The sequence below is a fragment of the Salvelinus fontinalis genome, chromosome 40 (genome assembly GCF_029448725.1).
Source record: "Salvelinus fontinalis isolate EN_2023a chromosome 40, ASM2944872v1, whole genome shotgun sequence".
Lineage (NCBI taxonomy): Eukaryota > Metazoa > Chordata > Actinopteri > Salmoniformes > Salmonidae > Salvelinus > Salvelinus fontinalis.
Window position 1 is genome coordinate 5909109 of NC_074704.1, and position 27285 is coordinate 5936393.

The 27285-nt window shown below is 42.0% G+C and overlaps 2 protein-coding genes across 2 annotated transcripts in view; both read left to right on the forward strand.

Moving 5' to 3' along the window:
* LOC129839211 (zinc finger protein 585A-like) overlaps nucleotides 1–9580 on the forward strand; it is a 30747-nt gene extending 21167 nt beyond the window's left edge. The window contains exon 4 of the mRNA XM_055906518.1: nucleotides 8471–9580. Coding sequence (XP_055762493.1) covers nucleotides 8471–9318 — 848 coding nt within the window. The 3' untranslated portion in view covers nucleotides 9319–9580. The remainder of the gene's footprint in view (nucleotides 1–8470) is intronic.
* A 6776-nt stretch (nucleotides 9581–16356) lies between these two features.
* Nucleotides 16357–26761, forward strand: LOC129839932 (neurofilament medium polypeptide-like). Its single transcript, XM_055907656.1, has 2 exons — nucleotides 16357–17460; nucleotides 26571–26761. Exons 1-2 carry the CDS (start codon nucleotides 16599–16601, stop codon nucleotides 26669–26671), a joined length of 963 nt encoding a protein of 320 aa, XP_055763631.1. The 5' UTR covers nucleotides 16357–16598; the 3' UTR covers nucleotides 26672–26761.
* Nucleotides 26762–27285: the final 524 nt, after the last annotated feature.

Sequence of the window (27285 nt, forward strand, 5' to 3'; positions counted from 1 at the left end):
GTTTAATATTCTGATGGCCTTGAGATAGAGGTGGTTTTTCAGTCTCTCGGTCCCAGCTTTGATGCACCTGTACTGACCTCGCCTTCTGGATGGTAGCGGGGAGAACAGGCAGTGGCTCGGGTGGATGTTGTCCTTGATGATCTTTTTGGCCTTCCTGTGACATCGGGTGCTGTAGGTATTCTGGAGGGCAGGTAGTATGCTGCAAATACTGCATCAAAATATGTTTTTATACTGCAGTAATTTTGCAGTGTAACAGCAGTTACAGTGCAGTATAACTGCACTTTTACTCCAGTTTCAAAACTGCAATCTTTTTTTTGTAAGGGTCGTCTCTAGCTGACACCTTTGCAAACATCTATTGTCACAGAATTGTCAATTTAAAGACATTTAGGCAGTTTATTCATTACTAAATCTAGCTAAAATTAGCTAGTTAATCCAGAGATTTTTTACTTTGCCTTGATTTGCCAGCGTGTAGTAGTGATGCATATGACATTTTTTGGCCGACATCCAATATTTTCCTTGCCCCAAAAAACGATACTTTAACCGATATCGAAAATTTTAGCGGCCTTTTTATCATTCTAGTACTGTTAAATAGTTAACACACACACATGGACTCAGCAGTCTAAGGCACTGCATCTCAGTGCAAGAGGAGTCACTACAGTCCCTGGTTCGAATCCAGACTGTATCACATCCGGCCTTGATTGAGAGTCCCATAGGGCGGTGCACAATTGGCCCAGCATCGCCCGGGTTTGGCCGGAGTAGGCCGTCATTTTAAATAAGAATTTGTTCTTAACTGACTTGCCTAGTTAAATAAAGGTTACACACACACACCACACTGACCAAAAAGTTATTTTGTTGCCACTTACGTATGTCCCCGTTACCAGTAAAACATAATAAAACCCTATTTCTTTCACTTACTTGATGTGCTGTTTCGTTGTTCATTTGTTCAGTCGTTTAATTCTCAACCAGGATTTCAATGGAACGCCGTTTGGGTCCTTGCATGTCAAAAAAGATACTATTTAACTCTATTTGACGTCAAATTACACTATTTGATGTGTCAAATAAGCTTGTTGGCCAATCAGGACCTGAATATGACTGCACGTCACATAATAATTTAACGCGTCCATAATTTTTTTACGTAGTTATTACACATTTATTACACTATCACTCGAATTTCATGTGTCACAACGTTTCATCGATACGTATATTATGATGCTGGTAAGGTTGTCTCGCGCACCTACAGTGCTGGTCATAAAAAAAGCTAGCTCGCTCATGGATGCAAACAATGTTCTTCCCCAAAAACATAGCAACACGACATCTGTTTCAGTAGCTAGGTGTCATCATCTAAAATAACCCTAATTTATAAGACCGTTCATATTTGATTAATGGTGGTCGGACCCATCTATGTGAAGCTAGCCACAAAATAAAAGTATGGCATAATTCTACTATTTGTATTAATTTGTATCACTGTCAATGACATTCTTTTATTTTGAAGGCAAACCGCAAATTCCACTATTGTGCTTAATCCTTATTGTGGCTAGCTTCACAACACATCACCCAGTCCGGTCGAGCCTCACTAGCCAGATGAAGCTAGTTGGCATCGGAGTTAAATTAGACATCGACCGATACCGATGTTGGCATTTTTAGATAATATTGGCCGATTCCAATATGTTCACGATATATCGTGCATCCCTAATTTGTAGTTATTTGGCAGCTAATTAGCATTACATTTTTAGGGGGTAAACACAGGCAAATATATTGATAAAAGCCATCTTGTAAAAACATCACTCCAGGGTAAACCTTAGTGTTTCTAAAATCCCCTATGGAAAAAAAAAGAATGGTGGAAAAACCAAGTGGAACCATTTCCTTGTTTGACCGCTAGGTTTTATGGGTATTATACTGTACTACTCTATAACACCGGGAGCTACTTTTTGATTTGTCAGCTCCTAAACAGTTACACCTCCCACCTTGAATAGACAAGGGGTGCGTTCAGTTCGCTTTAACGTTTGTTACGTTGGGGAACGGTTTGTGCTGAACGACAAGTTTACCAAAAAAACATTCTTGAGCAGACTTTGATGTATGTTTTTTAGGTGCGCTGGGGTGTGGCTTAAAGCAATGGACCGGATTTGATTATGCTCAGCCACAGTGCACCAGACAAAGGCCAAGTCATGTCATCAGGTCGAAAGCAGGGAGGGAGGAGCGCCCTTCTCAAATAGAACAGTAATCTGTCAACAAGGGAGCATGGTACATCATCCAGAAACATATTTTCTAACTAGTTTTCTTTGGGAAAGTAGATAAATCTCAAAAGCAATAACTTTTGCATGTGGAAAAAAATACACATCCTACTCATTACTCCACATGCTCTTATGTCACTTTGTTTTGAGACGACTTCACCTTGGGGTTCCAAAACTAACGCAGTCAACTGTCCCCCAGTGCAAAACATGCCCTAAACACGCCCCCTCAGTGAGTGACGTATTTATCTACTATCCCCCATAGTATAAAAGTTGACCTATTCTCTACAGCCTGGGACAGTTGTGGGATGCGATAGATCCCAAATTAATACAAGCGCTAGCATCCCCCCCCCCCCCCAAAAAAAATGTTTATGCGATGTGGCTGATGCAAAACAGATCTGAACTTTTAGCTTAAAATGTTGATAAACTATTAGGCTATTTCTTCACATTATACGCGCAGTGCAATGTGCACATGGTAGTAGGCTATAAGCGCAAATGTTCTATTAGCCAAAAACACCATTATCAAAATTGACCGCAAATGCAATTATGCATGTAATGCTTTTATTATGAAGGTGAATTTTTATGGCGAAAAATGAACTTCCCCTAACATGAAACTCACGCGCTGCTTATATATGCCAGTTAGGCTCTACACCCCTTGCAAAGCGGATTAATATGCTTAATTTTAAGGAGTTATTTGGCCACTTTAGTAGTGATACAAACCTTATTAAAGCCTATGGGCTCGGCTACATGAAGTGTGCAACCTATGATTCAAACAATCAGGTGATAAAAGGCTTTGGTTCTTTCCTTATGCTGGGCATCATTCACAAGTGATGATAAACAATTCATAAGTGATAGGCTAATATGGTCACCCATCAGACTATTTTGTCTTTACATGTACTAAATAATATAGATGACATTTGTTTTGATTTAGAATATACCATTATCATGCGCCTGTCTCAGAACAGAGGGAGAGTAAAAAATACATGTAATCTATGCACTTAAATTGTGAATGGAGGACTGTTTCCCCGTGGTTTATTTTCATGCCAGCCAGGTAGGCTATATTCCTGTTGTAAATATAAGTAATGTGGTTAATATTAGGAAAGTTGAGAAATAAATATAGTAGGCCTAGCCTATAGAAAGCTGGTGGGATCCTCTTCTTTTTAATAGAGGCCATCAAAAAAAGTGTGCCACACGCACACTATACAATACATTTATTAAACAAAAGAATGAGTGGGAGTTTGTCACAACCCGGCTCGTGGGAAGTGATCAATAATTTTGCTCTTTATTCAACCATCTTACATGTAAAACTTAGAACATTTGTTAATTGAAAATGTTGAATAACTCAACACAGGTTAAAACTTATTCAGGATCGATGGGTCCACCACGGGACGGTTGAGCTAACGTAGGCTAATGCGATTAGCATGATGTTGTAAGTAACAAGAAGATTTCCCAGGACATAGACATATCTGATACTGGCAGAAAGCTTAAATTCTTGTTAATCTAACTGATCTGTCCAATTTACAGTAGCTATTACAGTGAAATAATACCATCCTATTGTTTGAGGAGAGTGCACAGTTATGAACTTGAAAAGTTATAAATAAACCAATTAGGCACATTTGGGCTTTCTTGATGCAAACGTTTTAACAAATGTAATGGTTCATCGGATCAGTCTAAAATTGCACATACACTGCTGCCATCTCGTGGCCAAAATCTAAGTTGTGCCTGGGCTAAAATAATACATTATGGCCTTTCTCTTGCATTTCAAAGATGATTGGTTGGTTGTATTTTTCTTTGTATTTTTTTACTTTAAAAATATCCTCTCCTGTTGTCCTGGTTTCCAGTGGTTTGCAGAAGAGGCTATCTTCCTTAATTGACCCCCCATAAACGTAACGGACATATATCAGTAGCTGTGCCAGGCCTGCCACGTCTGACTCCTCCATCCGTCTTACTACTCAAAAGTCATCTTAATTCTCGCTCCAAAAACTCCTGTGGCTTTTTTTTTCAAATTGGCTTGTTTTGTTTCTAAAAGTCTGCGCAAGAGTGAAGATTTCATTGAGTTGTGAAATAGTACTTTTGCACATATAAAACACTGTGGCTGAGGAAAGGCAATACTCCAAATATAAGTGAAATCCCAAATCAATGTAGTTCTTATCATATTTGCGCGTCTTCGATGGTCCAACGTCCCTGTCTGTTGTTCTGTGCTTTCCCGGGTAAGGGGGCAGTAGCTCTTCGGCTGGATCAGATTCACAACTGTCAGGGTCCATGCTAGCTGGGCTAACAACAAATGTAGAATTACTGAATTATTGGATGTGCTCATGGAAGCAGAACAACTTGTGTCGTCGACAGGTGCAGGTGTAGTACTGCTGGTAGTAGCAGTACTACCAGTAGAGCTGGTATGTGTCTCTATGGATGCCTTACTAAATGGACTGTTTGAAAATGTGAGGAACATTTTCAATTATTTTATGAATATAAAAAAACAAAAAAACAACATGAATCACATTTTTATTTGCCGTACCAGACGGCATTGCTGTTCCCCTGGGGGTGCTCATACCCCAGACGGCATTGCTGTACCCCTGGGGGTGCTCGTACCCCAGACGGCATTGCTGTACCCCTGGGGGTGCTCGTACCCCAGACGGCATTGCTGTACCCCTGGGGGTGCTCGTACCCCAGACGGCATTGCTGTACCCCTGGGGGTGCTCATACCCCAGTTTGGGAATACCTGGCATAGACTATAGAAATGTTGCGCAACATGAGCTCATTGGCTCTCATGAAGTGTTTGATTAGATTTTCGAATACATTTGATGTCAGAGTGATTAGCATTGGTGTCAGAGTGATTAGAAGGACAATAGAGGGCTGAGTACCAGGAATTTAGCCATATTGGTAGGCTACTAATGACCAGCAGCAGAAGCTTAATTACTGTGACTAAACGGTCATGTGGAATTTGACTGCCTTCATGACTTGTGTCCGCCGGTGTGACATTAATATGATCACCGCAACAGCCCTATGTATTAAAGATACACTTGTTGTAAATCCAGCCACAGTGTTCGATTTCAAATAGGCTTTACGACGAAAGCAAACCAAACGATTATGTTAGGTGAGTGCCTATTCACAGAAAAACACAGCCATTTTTCCAGCCAAAGAGAAGAGTCACAAAAAGCAGAAATATAGATCAAATTAATCACTAACCTTTGATGATCTTCATCAGATGACACTCATAGGACTTCATGATACACAATACATGTATGTAAAGTTCATATTTATATCCAAAAATCTCAGCTTATATTGGCGCGTTATGTTCAGTAACATCCGGTGATTTTGCAGAACCACATCAATTTACAGAAATAGTCATCATAAATGTTGATGAAAATACAAGTGTTACACATTGAATTTTAGATCCACTTCTCCTTAATGCAACTGCTGTGTCAGATTTCAACAAATTTTAACGGAAAAAGCAAACCATGCAATATTCTGAGTACGGTGCTAAGATGACAAATCAACCCAAAGAGATATCCGCCATGTTGGAGTCAACATAAGTCAGAAATAGCATTATAAATATTCACTTACCTTTGATGATCTTCATCGGAATGCACTCCCAGGAATCCCAGTTCCACAATAAATGTTATGTTTGTTTTGTTCGATAATGTCCATAATTTATGTCCAAATTCCTCCTTGTTGTTTGCGCGTTCAGTACACAATCTAAACTCACGATGCGCGTGCAAGTCCAGCGGAAAGTACGGACGAAAAGTCCAAAAAGTTCAGTTAGTCTGTAGATACATGTCAAACGATGTATAGAATCAATCTTTAGGATGTTTTTAACATAAATCTTCAATAATGTTCCAACCGGAGAATTCCTTTGTCTTCAGAAATGCGATGGAACACAGCTAACTCTCACATGAACGTGCATGGTCAGCGCATGGTCAGCTAGTGGCGTTCTGGGAGAGAATTTACTCAATCTCCTTTCATTCTCCCCCACTTCACAGTAGAAGCCTCAAACAAGGTTCTATAGACTGTTGACATCTAGTGGAAGCCTTAGGAAGTGCAACATGACCCCATTTCCACTATCTTGGATAAGCAAATAGTTGAAAACCTACAACCCCCGTTTTCCCACTTCCTGGTTAGATTTTCTCAGGTTTTTGCCTGCCACATGAGTTCTGTTATACTCACAGGCATCATTCAAACAGAAGACATTCTGAAGTTTCTAAAACTATCTAAATATACTAATACTATAATACTCCTAGGATCTGGGCATGAGTAGCAGGCAGTTTACTCTGGGCACGCTTTTCATCCGGACGTGAAAATACTGCCCCCTATCCCAAAGAAGTTAACTAACTTGCCTAGTTAAATCAAGTAACACATTTAAAGAAGTTTTTAAAAATCTGGTCTTCTAGTTTTAGAACCATTTGTCAGCCGTGTAGCCACTTCTCCATGCTGTCTGGTCTCATTTAAATTCCAACCATTTCAACGTGGTCGTCATGTTCTCTGGTCTGATATGTTAATTCTTCAGGGAGTCCTTTTAAGCACTCTGTAAAAAGGGGCGTTCCATCATGAGGACACGAATTCTGACCTCATTTGGGTTGTGGCCACTGACTGGCACAAGTTTAGCAAAAAAAAACAGTTCTCGTTTTAGAAGGCTAAAATCACATTTCCATCTTTTCACTTTAATATAATGTAGTATAAATAATAGATGTGGTTCTCAGTGGGTTTTTCTTCTTCACTAAGAAACAGTTGCTCTACACTTTTGGAACACAAAAAAACATAATTTAGAAGCAAAAAAATATCATAGGCTTTTTTTATGTGCAAAAAATCTTGGGGATAGTACCAGATATCTTCATCAGGTTAAGGGGAGTACATGGGCCACCTTCCAAATCTTGGGGTAGTACCAGATATCTTCGCCAGGTTAAGAGGAGTACATGGGCCACCTTCCAAACCATGGGGGTAGTACCAGATATCTTCGTCAGGTTAAGGGGAGTACATTGGCCACCTTCCAAACCTTGGGGTAGTACCAGATATCTTCGCCAGGTTAAGAGGAGTACATGGGCCACCTTCCAAACCTTGGGGTAGTACCAGATATCTTCATCAGGTTAGGGGGAGTACATGGACCCCCTTACAAACCATGGGGGTAGTACCAGATATCTTCATCAGGTTAGGGGGAGTACATGGACCCCCTTACAAACCATGGGGATAGTACCAGATATCTCTGTCAGGTTAAAAATATGGGTTAATGATTCAGCAATCAAGGGGGTGAAGAACTGCAGTAAAAAAAACAGGTCAAGGATATCAACCCCAGTGTAACTTTTAACAACGTTTACTGACACCGGCGAGATTGGGAGTCCCATAGGGCGGTGCACAATTGGCCCAGCGTCGTCCCGGGTTTGGCCGATGTAGGCCGTCATTGTAAATAGGAATTTGTTCTTACCTGACTTGCCTAGTTAAATAAAGGTTAAATAAATAAATTACACAAAATATATATATATATATTCATTCAACGGGTGTTTCGCGTTCGTAAATTCATCAGTTATTCTGCGCTCTGGTACACTCAGACGAGAGTGTTATGAAATTGGAGTAAATAGCCAGAGTGAATTTGCGAACCCGAGAGATATATGCTAACTGGATAACAGTCGTTCTTGCTAGCTAACCAAATGACACCTGTAGCCACCAAAAAACTATACGAGGGGGGGGGAGTCAGTCACTCACCCAAGTCCTCCAATGACATCACATCCTCCTGTTAGCTAGCTAGCGTTAAGCTCCGTGTTTTTAGCTACATAAATAGATACGCTAGCCTATTAGCCACATTATGACTGACTTGTGATCATTGCCCTTTTGCTCGTCTGATTGTATTGACATTCCCAGCCTTAGTTACATTCGTCTGTTTTTTGTCCAAAATACTGAGTCATTGAAGCTGAAACAGTGCATCCTGAATGGAGGCAGCAAACAGTGTATCAGGCCAGCTGGGATTTACAACCTGAGAGCAATATTTTTTTGACTACTAAGAAATGTATTGGTGAATTATATTATTCATGCATTGAACTGTATCCATCTATTCTGCCAACAATGCCTTAGTGTACGTCATGGAATGTTGAGTCAAATATAACCTATTTTTAAAAACCTCTCATAAAGTTGGTTTTGTAACATAAATTGGGGATTTTATAATTTTGACTGATTATGATTGTCTGTTTGTTTCATATCTGCAAATGAGTTAAAATGCTGTCAGTTCTACTTTAAATAAACACTGTCTTTGGCAGGAGAGAGACCAGACTCAGAGGAACCAGAGCCAGAGACCTCCGAACCAGCAAGACGACACCACTGTTCCTACTGTGGAAAGAGCTTTAACCAGTTAGGGGACCTAAAGAAACATGAGAGGATACATACAGGAGAGAAGCCTCACAAATGCTCCCAGTGTGGACAGTGTTTTACCTGGTTACAGAATCTAAAACAACATCAAATAATACACACAGGCGAGAAGCCTTACCAATGCTCTCAGTGTGAAAAGGCTTTCACCCGGTTAGCACACCTGAAAGAACATAAAATAGTACACACAGGAGAAAAACCTTTCCACTGCTCTCAGTGTGAAAAGCGGTTTACCAAGGTAGGGATCCTAAAACAGCATGAAAGGACGCACACAGAAGAAAAGCCCTACCATTGCTCCCAGTGTGGAAAGAGATTTTCCTTAGCAAAGTACCTGAAAGAGCATGAAAAAATACATACAGGAGAAAAACCTGGAGAGAAGCTTTTCCTCTGCTCCCTGTGCGGAAAGAGTTTTACCCAGTCATCCCACCTGAAATCCCACACAAGAACGCACACAGGGGAGAAGCCTTATCATTGCTCCGTTTGTGGAAAGAGTTTTTCTCAATCAAGTTGTCTAAAAAAGCATAAGAGAATACACACTGGGGAGAAGCCTTACCACTGCTCCCTGTGCGGAAAGAGTTTTAACAGGTTAGATTACCTGAAATCACATAACAGAACACACACAGTAGAGAAGCCTTTACACACAGTAGAGAAGCCTTTACACACAGGAGAGAAGCCTTTACACACAGGAGAGAAGCCTTTACACACAGGAGAGAAGCCTTTACACACAGGAGAGAAGTCATAAATAAATAAGATTTCTTTTTCTTAATTAACTTGCCTGGTAATTTTTTTTTTTTTTTTAATGAATAATGAAGAAACCTGTGTCTAGTGATGTAGTTCAGTGATGTTCAGAATGAACCGTTTATATACATTTGATGAAAGTGTAGTTTGGATTTTTCAATCTCAAGACATTTGAATATGAAATAAATTCATTCGTTTGTAGACTACCAATATGTCCGTTTGAATGTGTGTGTTCTCTGTAATTACATGGTAATTTTTCAACTCCGGCTCGGTGTGTGTGTCGTTACTCGAGCACTCTCTAGTGCCATTTACCAGTGATGCGGTTGCTCTATTGTTTACATTCGATATGTATCTTACAGGCTTTTAAGGGAATAGTATGGTCCTGTAAAGATAACAGACCAAGAAAACAATTAGTGCCATAAACAAAGGCAATTGTCACAAAATGTTTGTCATTGCGGTTCAACAATACCGGTTCAACAGTACCTCTAGTTCCAACTTCTGAACAGCAACGTATGTCTCCTTTTATATGAATTGAGATGTTTAGCTCCTTTAAAAAAAAAAAAAAAAGAATGAATTGAGTGAGTGAGCACACCTCACGTTTCCCCCCGGTCTCTGGCAAGGCCCACAGGCTCTGGGACACGTGGGCCGTCCAACAACAACCCCCGACATGAAAGCAAGTTCACAGCACTTTTGGTGGCAGTCAGAGTAGCTTTGCTAATCGCTACGGAACACAGATCAAATATATATATATAGTTTCTTACTCCCCGTTTCACCATCAGCCCATTCAGCCCTGCAGACAGAAGTAAACCACTGTAGCAACAGGTCATAAACAGGAAGTAATAAGCTCACACGTGGAGTATGATTGTAGATGGTTACAAATTAACTAAACCCAGCCTTTATCAGAAACTTAGTCAAATGACTTTGCAAGTCAGTTTATCTATGAAAGACCATTGACACGGATTTCCACAAAATGAATGATTGACTTAAATGGTTTTGTACAACATCACAGGTAAGCCCTGCATTATCTTTCAACTGACAAAAGTTGTGTTTCTTGTTTTTTCTTCTTCTTGCTAGCTTTAGATCAAAGTTTGGTTGCTTTTAATATAAGATCCCTGTCTAACTAACGTTACTTGTTGGTGGCCCATGGCCCTTACAACTAGCCTGGTGAAGGCTAGCTAGCTGGAACGATGGTCAGGTAACATTAGGTAGAGTCAAACAGCTTTTTCTTTGACAAACTGCTATTTTATGCTCTTTTTTTTTAAATCACAAAGACAGGTGAAACAGATCAGGGCGTTGTGTGTTAATAACATTTAGACTACGTTACCCAGCAGACAATGCGGACGGGGCGGATGGTTCACGAATGCCTTTGGATGGCTAAACATGGAGTTTTCTAGCTGAAGTATATGTTCATTAAAAGTAGTTAAACCTACGCCCCGGTTTGTCATTATATAAGGAGAAAACATAACAGGCGTGACAGTCGCACAGTTTGTCTTTGTCGTAGTAATAAACTTGACCTCAGGTCGAGTGATCTGATTTGGATTCAACCTCACAGGAAGACAATTTTATCACGTGGAGATTTAATTCCGGGTCATATTCATTAGTGCACACCATAGTGGAAGGTTTTGCAACAGAAAACAAAAACAAGCTGTATTGGGGGACATTTAAGATGAATGCAGTTTATATTCAGTTAAGAGTAATTGACACAATGCTTAGCTTATTTCTATGTTTTCCCTGTCTGTAATACACATGATTTCCACTGATCTTAATTGTGACACTTTACTTGTGTATGGGTCGATGGTCACTTGACTTGATACTGAATGTTCTGGAATGTTCTTATATCTGTTGATAGGGTCTGACGCCAGACTGAAGGTACCAGGACTGAGGACACTGATTTGTTGTTGTATTTTTTTATTTAACCTTTAGTCATGCTAAGACCAAGGTATATTTTATAGATGTTCCTGTAGTTACAAAAACTATACACATCAATGCTTTTTTATTTCTTTAGCATTTACAGACCAAGGTCTCTTTTTATAGATCAGCCCTGTGGTTACAACAACTATCTATACACATCAATACACTAAAAGCCAACCAGAGACCCCAAACACCCAATCGTAGAACACAGGCCCATTCTGCAGGGGTCTCCAAACCTTTCTGCCCTAGAGCAGGGGTCTCCAACCTTTCTGCCCTAGAGCAGGGGTCTCAAACCTTTCTGCTCTAGAGCAGGAGTCTCCAACCTTTCTGCCCTAGAGCAGGGGTCTCCAACCTTTCTGCCCTAGAGCAGGGGTCTCCAAACTTTCTGCCCTAGAGCAGGGGTCTCCAAACTTTCTACCCTAGAGCAGGGGTCTCCAACCTTTCTGCCCTAGAGCAGGGGTCTCCAACCTTTCTGCCCTAGAGCAGGGGTCTCCAACCTTTCTGCCCGAGAGCAGAGGTCTCCAAACCTTTCTGCCCGAGAGCAGGGGTCTCCAAACCTTTCTGCCCGAGAGCAGGGGTCTCCAAACCTTTCTGCCCTAGAGCAGGGGTCTCCAAACCTTTCTGCCCTAGAGCAGGGGTCTCCAACCTTTCTGTCCTAGAGCAGGGGTCTCCAACCTTTCTGCCCTAGAGCAGGGGTCTCCAAACCTTTCTGCCCTAGAGCAGGGGTCTCCAAACTTTCTGCCCTAGAACAGGTGTCTTCAACCTTTTCTAGCATTACGTCATGAGTTTATTTATTTTTAAATCTTTCAAATGGGCACATTCTTCTGTTCTCCTCTACCCTGCAACTCTTCCCCGGGTCCTTAGTGTATAAGATATTTTGTTTTCTATTAGTATACCTGGTAAAATAATGGTTAATAAACTTAGCTGCAAGTGGATCTTCCAGCAAGACAGTATGCAGGTTTCCATTGACCCAGGTTTATTCAACAAAAGCAATGTCACAAAAAAATAAAAAATATTAAGAAGTTGGCCATCATGGCGTGGAGCTCTGGGTGCTGCAGTAGGTACGAGGCTTCTCCTTCAACTCCTCCTCTAAAACACCAATACACACAATCATGGAAATAGTGGAGCGTTCCTAATTGTGTGTGTGTGTGTGTATATTAGGGGCGGGAGCAGCAGGAGCCTCATGTTGACGGAAGAGCCCACCGGCACTCGGTTGGCTAGGTGCCTAAACAGGATCAGGATATGACATCACACAGGGAGAAAGATGGCAGCAGCAGTGGTGCCCTGTATGTCCTGGGATTCTCTGGTGTCGGCCAGGTTACTGTTAAAGCACTTTGTGACAACGACTGATGTAAAAAAAATCAAATAATAATAATTAAAAGGGCCATATATAATAACCATATAATTTAGTTAGATTGATTGATTGATTGTATAATTAGAAGTGATGTCATCTTACCCGTCAGGTAAGAAGTAGTAGTAGCTTCCTTACACTGGCTTCCTGTTAAGGCAAGGGCTGATTTCAAGGTTTTACTGTTAACCTATAAAGCGTTACATGGGCTTGCTCCTACCTATCTTTCCGAGTTGGTCCTGCCGTACATACCTATACGTACACTACGGTCACAAGACGCAGGCCTCCTAATTGTCCCTAGAATTTCTAAGCAAACAGCGGGAGGCAGGGCTTTCTCCTATAGATCTCCATTTTTATGGAACGGTCTGCCTACCCATGTGAGAGACGCAAACTCGGTCTCAACCTTTAAGTCTTTACTGAAGACTTATCTCTTCAGTAGGTCATATGATTGAGTGTAGTCTGGCCCAGGAGTGTGAAGGTGAACGGAAAGGCTCTGGAGCAACGAACCGCCCTTGCTGTCTCTGCCTGGCCGGTTCCCCTCTCTCCACTGGGATTCTCTGCCTCTAACCCTATTACAGGGGCTGAGTCACTGGCTTACTGGTGCTCTTTCATGCCGTCCCTAGGAGGGGTGCGTCACTTGAGTGGGTTGAGTCACTGACGCGATCTTCCTGTCTGGGTTGGCGCCCCCCCTTGGTTTGTGCTGTGGTGGAGATCTTTGTGGGTTATACTCGGCCTTGTCTCAGGATTGTAAGTTGGTGTTTGAAGATATCCCTCTAGTGGTGCGGGGGCTGTGCTTTGGCAAAGTGGGTGGGGTTATATCCTTCCTGTTTGGCCCTGTCCGGGGGTATCATCGGATGGGGCCACAGTGTCTCCTGACCCCTCCTGTCTCCGCCTCCAGTATTTATGCTGCAGTAGTTTATGTGTCGGGGGGCTAGGGTCAGTTGGTTATATCTGGAGTACTTCTCCTGTCTTATCCAGTGTCCTGTGTGAATTTAAGTATGCTCTCTCTAATTCTCTCCTTCTCTCTTTCTTTCTCTCTCTCGGAGAACCTGAGCCCTAGGACCATACGTCAGGACTACCGGGCATGATGACTCCTTGCTGTCCCCAGTCCACCTGGCCTTGCTGCTGTTCCAGTTTCAACTGTTCTGCCTGCGGTTATGGAACCCCTACCTGTCCCAGACCTGCTGCTTTCAACTCTTAATGATCGGCTATGAAAAGCCAACTGACATTTATTCCTGATTATTATTTGACCATGCTTGTCATTTATGAACATTTTGAAAATCTTGGATCTCTCTAATTCTCTCCTTCTCTCTTTCTTTCTCTCTCTCGGAGGACCTGAGCCCTAGGACCATACATCAGGACTACCGGGCATGATGACTCCTTGCTGTCCCCAGTCCACCTGGCCTTGCTGCTATTCCAGTTTCAACTGTTCTGCCTGCGGTTATGGAACCCCTACCTGTCCCAGACCTGCTGTTTTCAACTCTTAATGATCGGCTATGAAAAGCCAACTGACATTTATTCCTGATTATTATTTGACCATGCTTGTAACTTATGAACATTTTGAACATCTTGGTCATGTTCTGTCATAATCTCCACCCGGCACAGCCAGAAGAGGACTGGCCACCCCTCATAGCCTGGTTCCTCTCTAGGTTTCTTCCTAGGTTTTGGCCTTTCTAGGGAGTTTTTCCTAGCCACCGTGCTTCTACACCTGCATTGCTTGCTGTTTGGTGTTTTAGGCTGGGTTTCTGTACAGCACTTCGAGATATTAGCTGATGTACGAAGGGCTATATAAAATAAACTTGATTTGATTTATTAGTGCCAACACTGCCAAGTGGCTGCAATATCCTCTTCTGAGTCCACAGTCCTCTCCACCACAAACACCTCCACTCCCACTGTCCTCTCCACCCCAAACACCTCCTCTCATCGTCCTCTCCACCTCAAACACCTCCACTCCCACCGTCCTCTCCACCCCAAACACCTCCACCACCTCCACTCCCACCGTCTTCACTCTCTCCACTCCCACTGTCCTCTCCACCTCCAACCACCTCTCACCGTCCTTTCTCCACCTCCCCTCACCGTCCCCTCACCGTCCTCTCCACCTCCAACCACCTCCTCTCACCGTCCTCTACACCTCCCCTCACCGTCCTCTACACCTGCCCTCACCGTCCCCTCGCCGTCCTCTCCACCTCCTCTCACCGTCCTCTACACCTGCCCTCACCGTCCTCTACATCTGCCCTCACCGTCCTCTCCACCTCCTCTCGCCGTCCTCTCACCGTCCTCTCCACCTCCTCTCACCGTCCTCCACCTCCTCTCACCGTCCTCTTCACCTCCTCTCGCTGTCCTCTCCACCTCCTCTCACCGTCCTCTCCACCTCCTCTCACTGTCTGCACCCCAGCTCCCTCTGACCATAGATAGACCACACATTAACCACTCAACATGGTCAATACACAGACACCTTGTCCCCAGGCTCCTGAGCACAATGCATATAAGCCTGGGATATCAACCACTCAAAGTTGATTTTACTGGGAGTGACCATATAATTCTAAGTTGACCTTACTGGGAGTGACCATATAATTCTATGGGACCTACTGAATATTAATAGAGACAGTCAGACTTTTCTATCACACATTTTTTACTGTGTTTTTGAAATATGACGCTCAGAAAACAGTGTTATTGAAATATGACAACAGGAGACATTCCAGAGCAGCAATTAATCTCAGATTTAAAAAAAAAAAAAGGGTCAGCTTCAAGGATCCATTAAAAAACTGTTGTCATAAAGTGGGTCAATTTAGAAGTGGAGCGCCTGGGCCAATCCCAAATCACCCCCCTAAAACCTACGCCCTAAACACTTATGGAGATCTGAGATGATCCACTTTGACCCCCCCAGGTTACAGTTACACCATATTGCTTATCCGAATCAAATCCCCCTCAGACGTCCACAAGGGCATAGGTTTTAGGGGATGATTTTGGGATTGGTACAGGCTCTCTACTTTTAAGATGACCCCCCCCCCCCCTCTACCCAAACTGTTTTTATTTTTGTCAAGACCCTTGTTAAAATGGCCCCTCCCATGTACTTGTAAAGAGGATAGTCTCAGCTGAAGTCCAAGAATACTTTATGTGTTTCTGTCCAGTTGTCCCTCAAACAGGCCTGCAGGAGCACACGTACAATCTGTGAGTGGAACTGTGAAGACTGTCGAGATGGGAGAGTTAACTGTTAACTCGTAATTGTTTATTCCACTTGCTTTGGCAATGCTAACATCAGGAACCTCTACATAATGTCTATACCCACCATCACATACATATATATTTATATTCCGGACTCTGACATTGCTCATCCTAATATTTCTATATTTCTTAATTCCATTATTTTACTTTTTAGATGTGTATGTATTGTTATGTATTGTTAGATATTACTGCACTGTTGCGCTAGGAACATAAGCATTTCGCTACACCAGAAAGAAAATCTGATAAATGTGTGCATTTGACCAATAAAATTTGATTTAATTTGTTGTTGGTGGAGTGTTTTGGTCAGTTTAGCACAGAAAATGCCACCTTCGTCAACCTGTCAGCTAATCATGCCTAATGGCCTTATTGGCTATAAGAGAAAACATAATATCTGGTTGCTTTTAAATTAATTATTTTTAAATTGTTTGCCAGAATAAACAATGTCATGAATATTTGTCGAAACTGCGTTACGCACTCCAGTCAACAGATGGCGATGTGAGTATTTCATGTGGTGCTTCTTGCGTGACGTGTCATCTAGTGGACGGGACTGGACGCTTCTTCAACGACCAACAAGGCTACTTATTCAACCATTTCGGTAGCTTGTTAGTCAACATGAAAGCGGAACATTTAAGCTCTTTTGACCATTCTTGTAAATATTAATCAGTGTTTTAAAGACAATTATGTGTACGTATTAACGTAAAAGTCATTTGCTTGTAAAATTGACCAATTTGTCAAAAAAGGTATACTAGCACCAGGCTAGTTCCAAATGCTAACTAGCTAGCTAGCTAACATCCCCGACCATGAGTTCACTAAGTTACTCCCCCCCTGCTAAAGAACAGGTCTGCTGGATGGAGAAAGAAGCTCTGGGTCTGAACATTGTCGTAAAAGAAGAGGATATTACAGTGAAAGAAGAGGAAGAAGCTTTCAGAGTGAAAAGGGAAGAAGAAGAGGCTATCACATTGAAAGAAGAAAATTATGTTACAGTGAAAGATGAGAAAGAACCTTTTGGAGAGGAAGAGGGGATAGAGGCTGTCACAGTGAAAGAGGAAGAGGGGATAGAGGCTGTCACAGTGAAAGAGGAAGAGGGGATAGAGGCTGTCACAGTGAAAGAGGAAGAGGGGATAGAGGCTGTCACAGAAAAAGAGGAAGAGGGGATAGAGGCTGTCAGAGAAAAAGAGAAAGAGGGGATAGAGGCTGTCACAGTGAAAGAGGAAGAGGGGATAGAGGCTGTCACAGTGAAAGAGGAAGAAGGGTTAGAGGCTGTCACGGTGAACGAGGAAGAGGGGATAGAGGCTGTCACAGTGAAAACAGAAGAGGGGATAGAGGCTGTCACAGTGAAAACAGAAGAGGGGATAGAGGCTGTCACAGTAAAAAAGGAAGAGGGGATAGAGGCTGACACAATGGAAGAGGAGGTGGTAGACTCTTTCAGAATTAAAAAAGAGGAAGAGGAGGCTATCACATTGAAAGAAGAAGAGGATGTTACAGTGAAAGAAGAGAAAGAACCTTTTGGAGTAAAAGAGGAAGAGGAGGCTATCACATTAAATGAAAAGGAGGATGGTATAATGGAAGAAGAGGAGGCTGTCTCACAAGAGGAAGACGTTTTGGGAGTAAAAGAAGACGGGGATGAGGAGGAGGACGAGCCTGAAGATCCGATTACCACCAGTGAGTACTGTCTTAAAAACAGGGGCACAAGCTATACAGTTGTTGATCTAATGTGGGTTTTTTAAAGGGGCATTCTACTGAAGTTCTACAAGTGAATATGATGTTCAGTACTGTAGGAATTGTTGAAGGAGCTAATCTGTGATTGTTCCATACATTTGGGGATTTTTAAAGTAATGATATATATGCCTTGCTCGAACTTAGACCCCTTTATTCATTATTTAATTTATTAATAAGATTGGGTCTCTGGCGTTCTATAGCGAATGCGTTGGATTACTGCGTTCCATAGCGAATGCGTTGGATTACTGCGTTCCATAGCGAATGCGTTGGATTACTGCGTTCCATAGCGAATGCGTCGGATTACTGCGTTCCATAGCGAATGCGTTGGATTACTGCGTTCCATAGCGAATGCGTTGGATTACTGCGTTCCATAGCGAATGCGTTGGGTTACTGCGTTCCATAGCGAATGCGTTGGATTACTGCGTTCCATAGCGAATGCGTTGGATGACCAAATCTGTATCACTGTAGCAGCACGTATTCCATGTCAGAATGAATATCCATAGTCAGTATGCAGTGTAGAATGAATATCCATAGTCAGTATGCAGTGTTTCTTTAAAAGGTCGTCCCTTACACCACCGAGCGGTGCCCAGGAAATGCTTAAATCCAATCGTTAGATGCTACCACCTCCCGTGGTATACGTTTGGGCTAATAATTAATTAAAGAGGTTTACGTTTGGCCTAATAAAGGCATATCCATTGATTCTTGGAGACTATAATTTATAAATGCCCAATACATTTAGTTTAACTGTTGTATCCCGTCTGAGGCAGTGGCGAAAATCTGAGATCAACCTTGGAGGGGACAATTACATTAAATTTTCTCAAGAGCAATTCCTGAGGGGGACACCAAAAGTAGTGCTGTAACACATAGCATACGTTGTTAAATGTATATTGAGGAACCATAATTCCCACAACTGGATAATTGATAGGTACAGTAGTTAACTGAAGGGTTTTCCCAACTTGTTCAAATGTTTAAATCATTATAATTCTACTACTAATAATAGTTATAGCAGTGCTCCTTACCAGTCCAGTATGTATGCAGGTATTCGTACTTACAACCAGCAATATCAAGAAAGGTCAGTAGGTGACAATGGTACTGTACACTGTATGGGTGTAGTTTTCATAAATACAATGAACATGGTGTGATCACATCTAAAAGAATCTCCATTGAGAACCATCACAAAGTTGGTCTCCGTATTGAATTGACCTTTTAATTGGACTTTTTCTGATACATTTATATAGTCATTAAATATGTCCACCTGGCCTGAGTCTACAATATCTTTGCAAGAACAAAAAGCTTAAAATAAGTAGTTCTAAAAGCAAAATAACTACTTCAATGAAAAACCCAAATAAATCAAACAAAATATCCTTCAGTGTCTCAACTCAGCCAGTGTCTCAACTCAGCCAGTGTCTCAACTCAGCCAGTGTCTCAACTCAGCCAGTGTCTCAACTCAGCCAGTGTCTCAACTCAGTCAGTGTCTCAACTCAGTCAGTGTCTCAACTCTTCAAACAGCAGCTATGGACAAGTATGTCGCACAAAGTAGGCCATTTTAAATAAAATAACATGAAATAAATCATTTGTAAGTGTCCTGAAAACTACTAAACAAAAGAACAAATATCAATTACACCAGGGGTTCTCAAACAGGGGTCCATGGACTAATTGCAAGGGGTCCGTGAAATAAAAAAGTGTAATGAATGTAGTCAGTACCACAAGGTTTCCAGTAAGTTTACATATAATATAGAGGGGGTGGAGATCCCTGAGGACTGCTCAAAACCTTGCCTGCCTTGCCTCAAAATATGCAGGGGTTCCAGTACCCCAAAAAGGTTGAGAACCACTGCTATACACACTACTGAACAAAAGAACCGAGCATATGTTTGCGGGTTTCCTCAACAACACATCAGTTGGCACTTTCGCAATGCCCTCGCCTGTTGTCTCCGACACCCTGTATAGCCCAATAAACTCCTTGTGAGGGACATGGTCATGGTCAACATAACGCAGACAGACACTCTCCTGTTCAGCACCAGAGACATCTTGAGTACCATCAACAATTAATGAAAATTGTACAATCGGAAGAGACCTAATCTCAGCTGCAATGCCTCGAATGACTATTGGCCATGATGTTCAGAATTTCATTCTGTGCTTTGGGGCCTGTGTACATTGTGGTACGCTCTGTTAACCACTTCAGTAAAATGGGATCATCCTCTTCTGCCCTAAGTTTCAAAATCTGGTATAAATTCCCACTGTCATCCGTGTGGCCTCTAAAGGCTTGTCCCTGTCTTACTACATGCCGCACCGAACTAACAATTTTCATCAGGCAATGCCTTGCGTCATCCAGCTGTTTAACCCACGCGCTGGACATAACTGGACACTGATTGGATTTAGCTGGTGTGCTGTTACAATTACAAAGTGGCGGTGGGTTTGGCAATTTTGATGTGCTGTGAACTTTTCAATGCCTTTTCTCCAGTTCCTAAATCCTGCACTAATGAAGGCAGCATCAGCTCTTTGGCCAAAAGATGGCTGGCTTGAAAACCCTTGGCTACAGTGAAAACACAACACTCCTTTTATTGATGGATTATAATGTAGCCAGGGGAAATCGCGAAACCATCTCTCTTGAAACGTCAACACTCTGTTGGCAAGAGTTTGCGGTTCTATAAATTGTGGGTGTGGCTGATATGGTTTTGTGCCATCACTGTGGTAACTGGACAATGCTGTGCCACTGTCCCCTATACTGGTGCTGCTGGCAACAAGGGTGACACTTGGTCCTGCCGTGGCTGTGACACTGTCCTCTGAAGTCTCTCTTCCTGGCTCTTTCCCTTTCACCCCCCTAACTGACTCAGCCGGTCTCCTAGAAAATAAATAAGGTGTTTGCCGTACTCCTAACTACCGGTACCCAAAACTACACAATTAATCACAACAGCAATACCATTGCCGTAAACAAATCTTAGTTTAGTCACCAGTTTAAGTTGAGAGTGGGGGTATCCATGGCATTTTCCAATTATGTCCCTATTTTACAAGTCAAAAAAATTGAGAACCTTTCATAATGTTGCCAAACAAAGACTCAACAAACTTACCTGAGACTCCCTGTCTCTGCCAGTCTGTCCCTGCATATCTGTCCCCAGCTCTGCTGTCTGTGTGCCATCTGTTGCCTGCTCTGCCTAATGACATCATTGTGAAACATTTCCATTAGCATTTCACTTCTTTCTTATGAACATTTTATCAACTAGTCTTTGAGATATTAGGATACTAGAGTTCTTACTATGCGTTTTGGTGTACTGACAAATACTCTGATGTCCGTCTTCTTACTTTTTTCTGCCATTTTTCTACCTGGCTGGCTGGCTGGCCTAGCTGCACACACACACATTTACACAACACATGCTGCAACCTTTTGTAATTTAAATAGTTTGTTTCATATTGGCTGGCTTCCAACAATAGCTGAATTTGTAAAGCTAGCGAGCACCAATTCCGTTTCTGTGTGTTTGCTATAATCTTTGCTACCTGGTTAAATAAAGGTGAAATAAAATAAAATAAAAAAAGTTCACTAGCGACAATTTATCTTTTGCAACGAGACCATTATATATATTTAAGACAATGGTAGAAGAGAGTGTAGTTCTGTTCTGTTCAGTTTGGACTTCAGTTTATTGCTAACCTTATCACAGGGACGTCGAAGCACTACAGCTGCATGCTGATCTTGGAATAAACTGACGATAGCAAAGATTCCATCTTTGACGACGCCACATAAATGGAATAGGTACTAGCTAGCTTGATAGTTAATGTTTGCTTTAGTTTGCGCGCTAGCTCTGCAAATTCAACTAGTGTGTGAACCCTGCCAACATAAAAATAAATAAATAACATTGCTATGGACCTGCTATGGATTGACTGGATTAACCTCACGTCAGTTACGTACATGTCCCTTTCGGACAGTAGATACGAACCCTCTATTACCTTGCCAGCTAAAGAACTGGCAGTGGATCAAACCATTGTGAGGCAAAGGGCGGGGGGGGGTCGCAATCTTTTGAAATTTAAATGCGCTATTAAGTGTCTATAATCAGCACAAGTGCTTTCATTGCGTATTATTAATATTATTGAAATTACATAGTTATGTTTACAGTGATATATTGGGGGGGACAAATTGTATTTTTCCCAAGATGGGGGGGTCGTGTCCCCCCCGTCCCCCCTGGGATTTCCGCCTATGGTCTGAGGGGTATATTACGTAGCGAGATAGAGTTAGCGAGCTAACTTTGGTCAATTCTGAATTTAACTCATTGAATTGTTTTGCCCTTTGATTGTTAGTGTCTATGGGGTATTGTGTGTAGATTGATGAGGAAAATAAATATTTTAATCCATTTTAGAATAAGGCTGTAACGTAACAAAATGTGGTAAAAGGGAAGGGGTCTGAATACTTTCCGAATGCACTGTAGTCCGGAAATAAGACAGTATTTAGTTATATTTTCTGAGGTTTAGAGACAAAAGCACTGGTTGTCCCTTCTGTTGGCATAGTTTCTAGCCAAGCACACTGGTTGGCCCTTCTGTTGGCATAGTTTCTAGCCAAGCACATTGGTTGGCCCTTCTGTTGGCATAGTTTCTAGCCAAGCACACTGGTTGGCCCTTCTGTTGGCATAGTTTCTAGCCAAGAACACTGGTTGGCCCTTCTATTGGCATAGTTTCTAGCCAAGCACACTGGTTGTCCCTTCTATTGGCATAGTTTCTAGCCAAGCACACTGGTTGGCCCTTCTATTGGCATAGTTTCTAGCCAAGCACACTGGTTGGCCCTTCTGTTGGCATAGTTTCTAGCCAAACACACTGGTTGGCCCTTCTGTTGGCATAGTTTCTTGCCAAGCACACTGGTTGGCCCTTCTGTTGGCATAGTTTCTTGCCAAGCACACTGGTTGGCCCTTCTATTGGCATAGTTTCTAGCCAAGCACACTGGTTGTCCCTTCTATTGGCATAGTTTCTAGCCAAGCACACTGGTTGGCCCTTCTGTTGGCATAGTTTCTAGCCAGGCACACTGGTTGGCCCTTCTGTTGGCGTAGTTTCTAGCCAAGCACACTGGTTGTCCCTTCTGTTGGCATAGTTTCTCGCCAAGCACACTGGTTGGCCCTTCTGTTGGCATAGTTTCTAGCCAAGCACACTGGTTGTCCCTTCTGTTGGCATAGTTTCTAGCCAGGCACACTGGTTGGCTCTTCTGTTGGTATAGTTTCTAGCCAGGCACACTGGTTGGCTCTTCTGTTGGTATAGTTTCTAGCAAGCACACTGGTTGGCCCTTCTGTTGGCATAGTTTCTAGCCAAGCACACTGGTTGTCCCTTCTGTTGGCATAGTTTCTAGCCAGGCACACTGGTTGGCCCTTCTGTTGGCATAGTTTCTAGCCAAGCACACTGGTTGGCCCTTCTGTTGGCATAGTTTCTAGCCAAGCACACTGGTTGGCCCTTCTGTTGGCATAGTTTCTAGCCAAGCACACTGGTTGTCCCTTCTGTTGGCATAGTTTCTAGCCAGGCACACTGGTTGTTTGTTCTAAACAGAAATGGTTACTATGCAGGCTGGCTAACGTGCTTCTCCCTTGCTAGCTAGTTAACACAATCACATCAAACTCTGAAGCTGGAATGACAGCAAACCAGATGCAGTTTCGTTTAACTTTTTTTCTATTGGAACTTCTTTAAATATATCCGTAATAGTGATGATGATGCTTGATTTCGAGTGGCTCAGAAAAGGTTGCTCTCATCCGGTGATGTTTATTCTCCAAGGCAGGCTGTAGATCGCATTTCTGAATTGCAACATTGTTGCAGAGGTTGGAGAGGCAGATAGTTTGTACAAATGTTGCAAACCAAATGTTAGACTAAAAGCATTTGGTAAAAATGTCTAGATACTTTTTTCCAGTGGAGATTAGTTTATGATTTGCCTGCCTGAGGCTGTGGGACAGACAAGCTTTTTTCCGGATGCCCCAAACAATCTGAAAGGGGATTCATCAGAGAAAATGACTTTACCCCAGTCCTCAGCAGTCCAATCCCTGTACCTTTTGCAGAATATCAGTCTGTCCTTGATGTTTTCCATGGAGAGAAGTGGCTTCTTTGCTGCCCTTCTTGACACCAGGCCATCCTCCAAAAGCCTTTGCCTCACTGTGCGTGCAGATGCACTCACACCTGCCTGCTGCCATTCCTGAGCAAGCTCTGTACTGGTGGTGCCCCGATCCCGCAGCTGAATCAACTTTAGGAGACGGTCCTGGCGCTTGCTGGACTTTCTTGGGCTCCCTGAAGCCTTCTTCACAACAATTGAACCGCTCTCCTTGAAGTTCTTGATGATCCGATAAATGGTTGATTTAGGTACAACCTTACTGGCAGCAATATCCTTGCCTGTGAAGCCCTTTTTGTGCAAAGCAATGATGACGGCACGTGTTTCCTTGCAGGTAACAATGATTGACAGAGGAAGAACAATGATTCCAAGCACCACCCTCCTTTTCAACACTCACACCTGTGTTAATGAGAGAATCACTGACATGATGTCAGCTGGTCCTTTTGTGGCAGGGCTGAAATTCAGTGGAAATGTTTTTTGGGGATTCAGTTCATTTGCATGGCAAAGAGGGACTTTGCAATTCATCTGATCACTCTTAATATCATTCTGGAGTGTATGCAAATTGCCATCATACAAACTGAGGCAGCAGACTTTGTGAAAATTAATATTTGTTTCATTCTCCAAACTTTTGGCCATAATGAACAGACTAGGTTTATACGGCTCCTACATGGTGCAACAATACATTATGTCGATGTATATAATGAACAGACTAGGTCTATACTGCTCCTACATGGTGTAACAATACGTCATGTAGATGTATATGGATTGATGAGGAATTGAAAAACTGTATGGTTGAAAGAGATGGGGCAAAAGGAGTGGCTAATAAGTCTGGCTGTACATCTGACTGGTTTACTTACTGCAAATTGAGAAATTATGTGACCAAACTAGAGGTCGACCGATTCATCGAAATGGCCGATTAATTAGGGCCGATTTCAAATTTTCATAATTGGTCATCGTAATTTTTGGATGCCGATTACATTGCACTCCATGAGGAGACTGCGTGGCAGGCTGACCACCTGTGCAGCAAGGAGCAGCAAGGAGCCATGGCAAGTTGCTAGCTAGCAATAAACTTATCTTATAAAAAACAATCAATCTTAACATAATCACTAGTTAACTACACATGGTTGATGATATTACTAGGTTAACTAGCTTGTCCTGCGCTGCATATAATCAATGTGGTGCCTGTTCATTTATCATCGAATCACAGCCTACTTCGCCAAACGGGTGATGATTTAACAAAAGCACATTCGTGAAAAAAGCACTGTCGTTGCACCAATGTGTACCTAACCATAAACATCAACGCCTTTCTTAAAATCAATACACAAGTATATATTTTTCAAACCTGCATATTTAGTTAATATTAATATCTAGTTAATATTGCCTGCTTACATGAATTTATTTTAACTAGGGAAATTGTCACTTCTCTTGCGTTCTGTGCAAGCAGAGTCAGGGTATATGTAGCAGTTTGGGCCGCCTGGCTCGTTGCGAACTGTGTGAAGACCATTTCTTCCTTACATAATTATGACATTATATTGAAGGTTGTGCAATGTAACAGCAATATTTAGACTTAGGGATAACACCCGTTAGATAAAATACGGAACGGTTCTGTATTTCACTGACAGAATAAAAGTTTTGTTTTCGAGGTGATAGTTTCCGGATTTGACCATATTAATGACCTAAGGCTTTATTTCTGTGTGTTTATTATATTATAGTAAAGTCTATGATTTGATATTTGATAGAGGAGTCTGACTGAGCGGTGGTAGGCAGCAGCAGGCTCGTAAGCGTTCATTCAAACAGCAATTTCCTGCGTTTTGCCAGCAGCTCTTCGCTGTGCTTCAAGCATTGTGCTGTTTATGACTTCAAGCCTATCAACTCCCGAGATTAGGCTGGCAATACTATAGTGCCTATAAGAACATCCAATAGTCAAAGGTATATGAAATACAAATGGTATAGAGAGAGGGAGTCCTATAATTCCTATAATAACTACAACCTAAAACTTCTTACCTGGGAATATTGAAGACTCATGTTAAAAGGAACCACCAGCTTTCATATGTTCTCATGTTCTGAACAAGGAACTTAAACGTTAGCTTTTTTACATGGCACATATTGCACTTTTACTTTCTTCTCCAACACTGTGTTTTTGCATTATTTAAACCAAATTGAACATGTTTCATTATTTATTTTAGACTAAATAGATTTTATATGCATTATATTAAGTTAAAATAAAAGTGTTTATTCAGTATTGTTGTAATTGTCATTATTACAAATATACAAATAAAAAATCGGCCAATTAATCGGTATCGGCTTTTTTTCCTAATAAAATACCAAATATAATGAACTACAACCTCGTGGCATTCCACATTTGATTTATATTCGTACAAAATTTATTAAATCCTTTTTACAATCAGCACCTTCATTTTCTCTGACATGGTGGAACTATTGTGCATTCATGTCCTCCTGGGAAACTGGGAAGTGGGAAGTCCGACGTTTTCAAGTGCTTTTAATTTCAAAACAATTCTTCAACCCAATAAGATTTAACATTTAGCTAATAATAAAGTTAGCTAGCTTGCTTAGCATTGACGTTGGTCAAACTAGCCACATTATAAATATTGAGAAGGTTGTCATTGTCAAAAATGGATTTTGGTTGAAAAGGTCAAAGGTCAGTGGTAAAACGTCACAACTCGAGTAACATTTTCCCACTTGTAATTCCGATTTAGAGGGTCAATCAAGTGAAATTTTCCCACTCGGAACTAGGAGCTTATGATAAGTCCCTCGTTCGAATCCCAGAGCCAACTAGGGGAAAAATCTGTCCATTTGCAAGGCACTTAACCCTAATTGCTTCTGTAAGTCTCTCTGGATAAGAGCGTTGTGCTAAATTAGTCAAATGTAAATAATGAGGTATCTAGTCTGGATTAAACCTCATAAGAAGATAGTTGAATCATATTGTTTCATTTTGGTCTCTCTGTTTAACCAAATGCTCTGTCTTTGGCAGGAGAGAGACCAGCCTCTTACTCTGACAGCGGGAGTACTTCAGGGGAACCAGACCCAGAGATGCCCAGTGAAACCACACCACTGCTCCCAATGTGGAAATAGATTTTTCTCATCGGGTGACCTGAAAAAGCATAAGAGAACACACTCTGTAGAGAGGCCTTTCCAATGCTCTCAGTGTGGAAAGAGATTTATCCAGTCATCACATTTGAAAGAGCATAAGATAATACACACAGGAGAGAAGCCTTTCCAATGCTCCCAGTGTGGCAATAGTTTTACCCGGTTAAGGGACCTGAATAGGCATAAAGGAATACACACAGGTGAGAAGCCTTACCACTGTTGTCATTGTGGACAGAGCTTTAGGTGGTTATTGACCCTGAAAACACATGAGAGGACACATACAGGAGAGAAGCCTTTCCAATGCTCCCAGTGTGGAAATGCTTTTACACGGTTAGAGAAGCTGAAAGAACATAAGAGAATTCACACGGGAGAAAAGCCCTTCCAATGCTTGCAGTGTGAAAAGAGATTTATCCAGTCATGGCATCTCAAAGAGCATGAGAGGATACACACAGGGGAGAAGCCTTTCCAATGCTTCCAGTGTGGAAAGAGTTTTACCCGGTTAAGGTACCTGAAAAAGCATAAAGGAATACACACGGGAGCAAAGCCTTACCACTGTTCTCATTGTGAACAGAGTTTTAGGTGGTTAGTGAGCCTTAAAA

Excerpts from the sequence above, each read along its gene's own strand:
- LOC129839932 (XM_055907656.1), top strand. The coding sequence starts at position 16,599 with ATGAGTTCACTAAGTTACTCCCCCCCTGCTAAAGAACAGGTCTGCTGG. Across the intron at positions 17,461-26,570 it reads TGAAGATCCGATTACCACCA|GAGAGAGACCAGCCTCTTAC; the intron begins GTGAGTACTGTC and ends TGTCTTTGGCAG.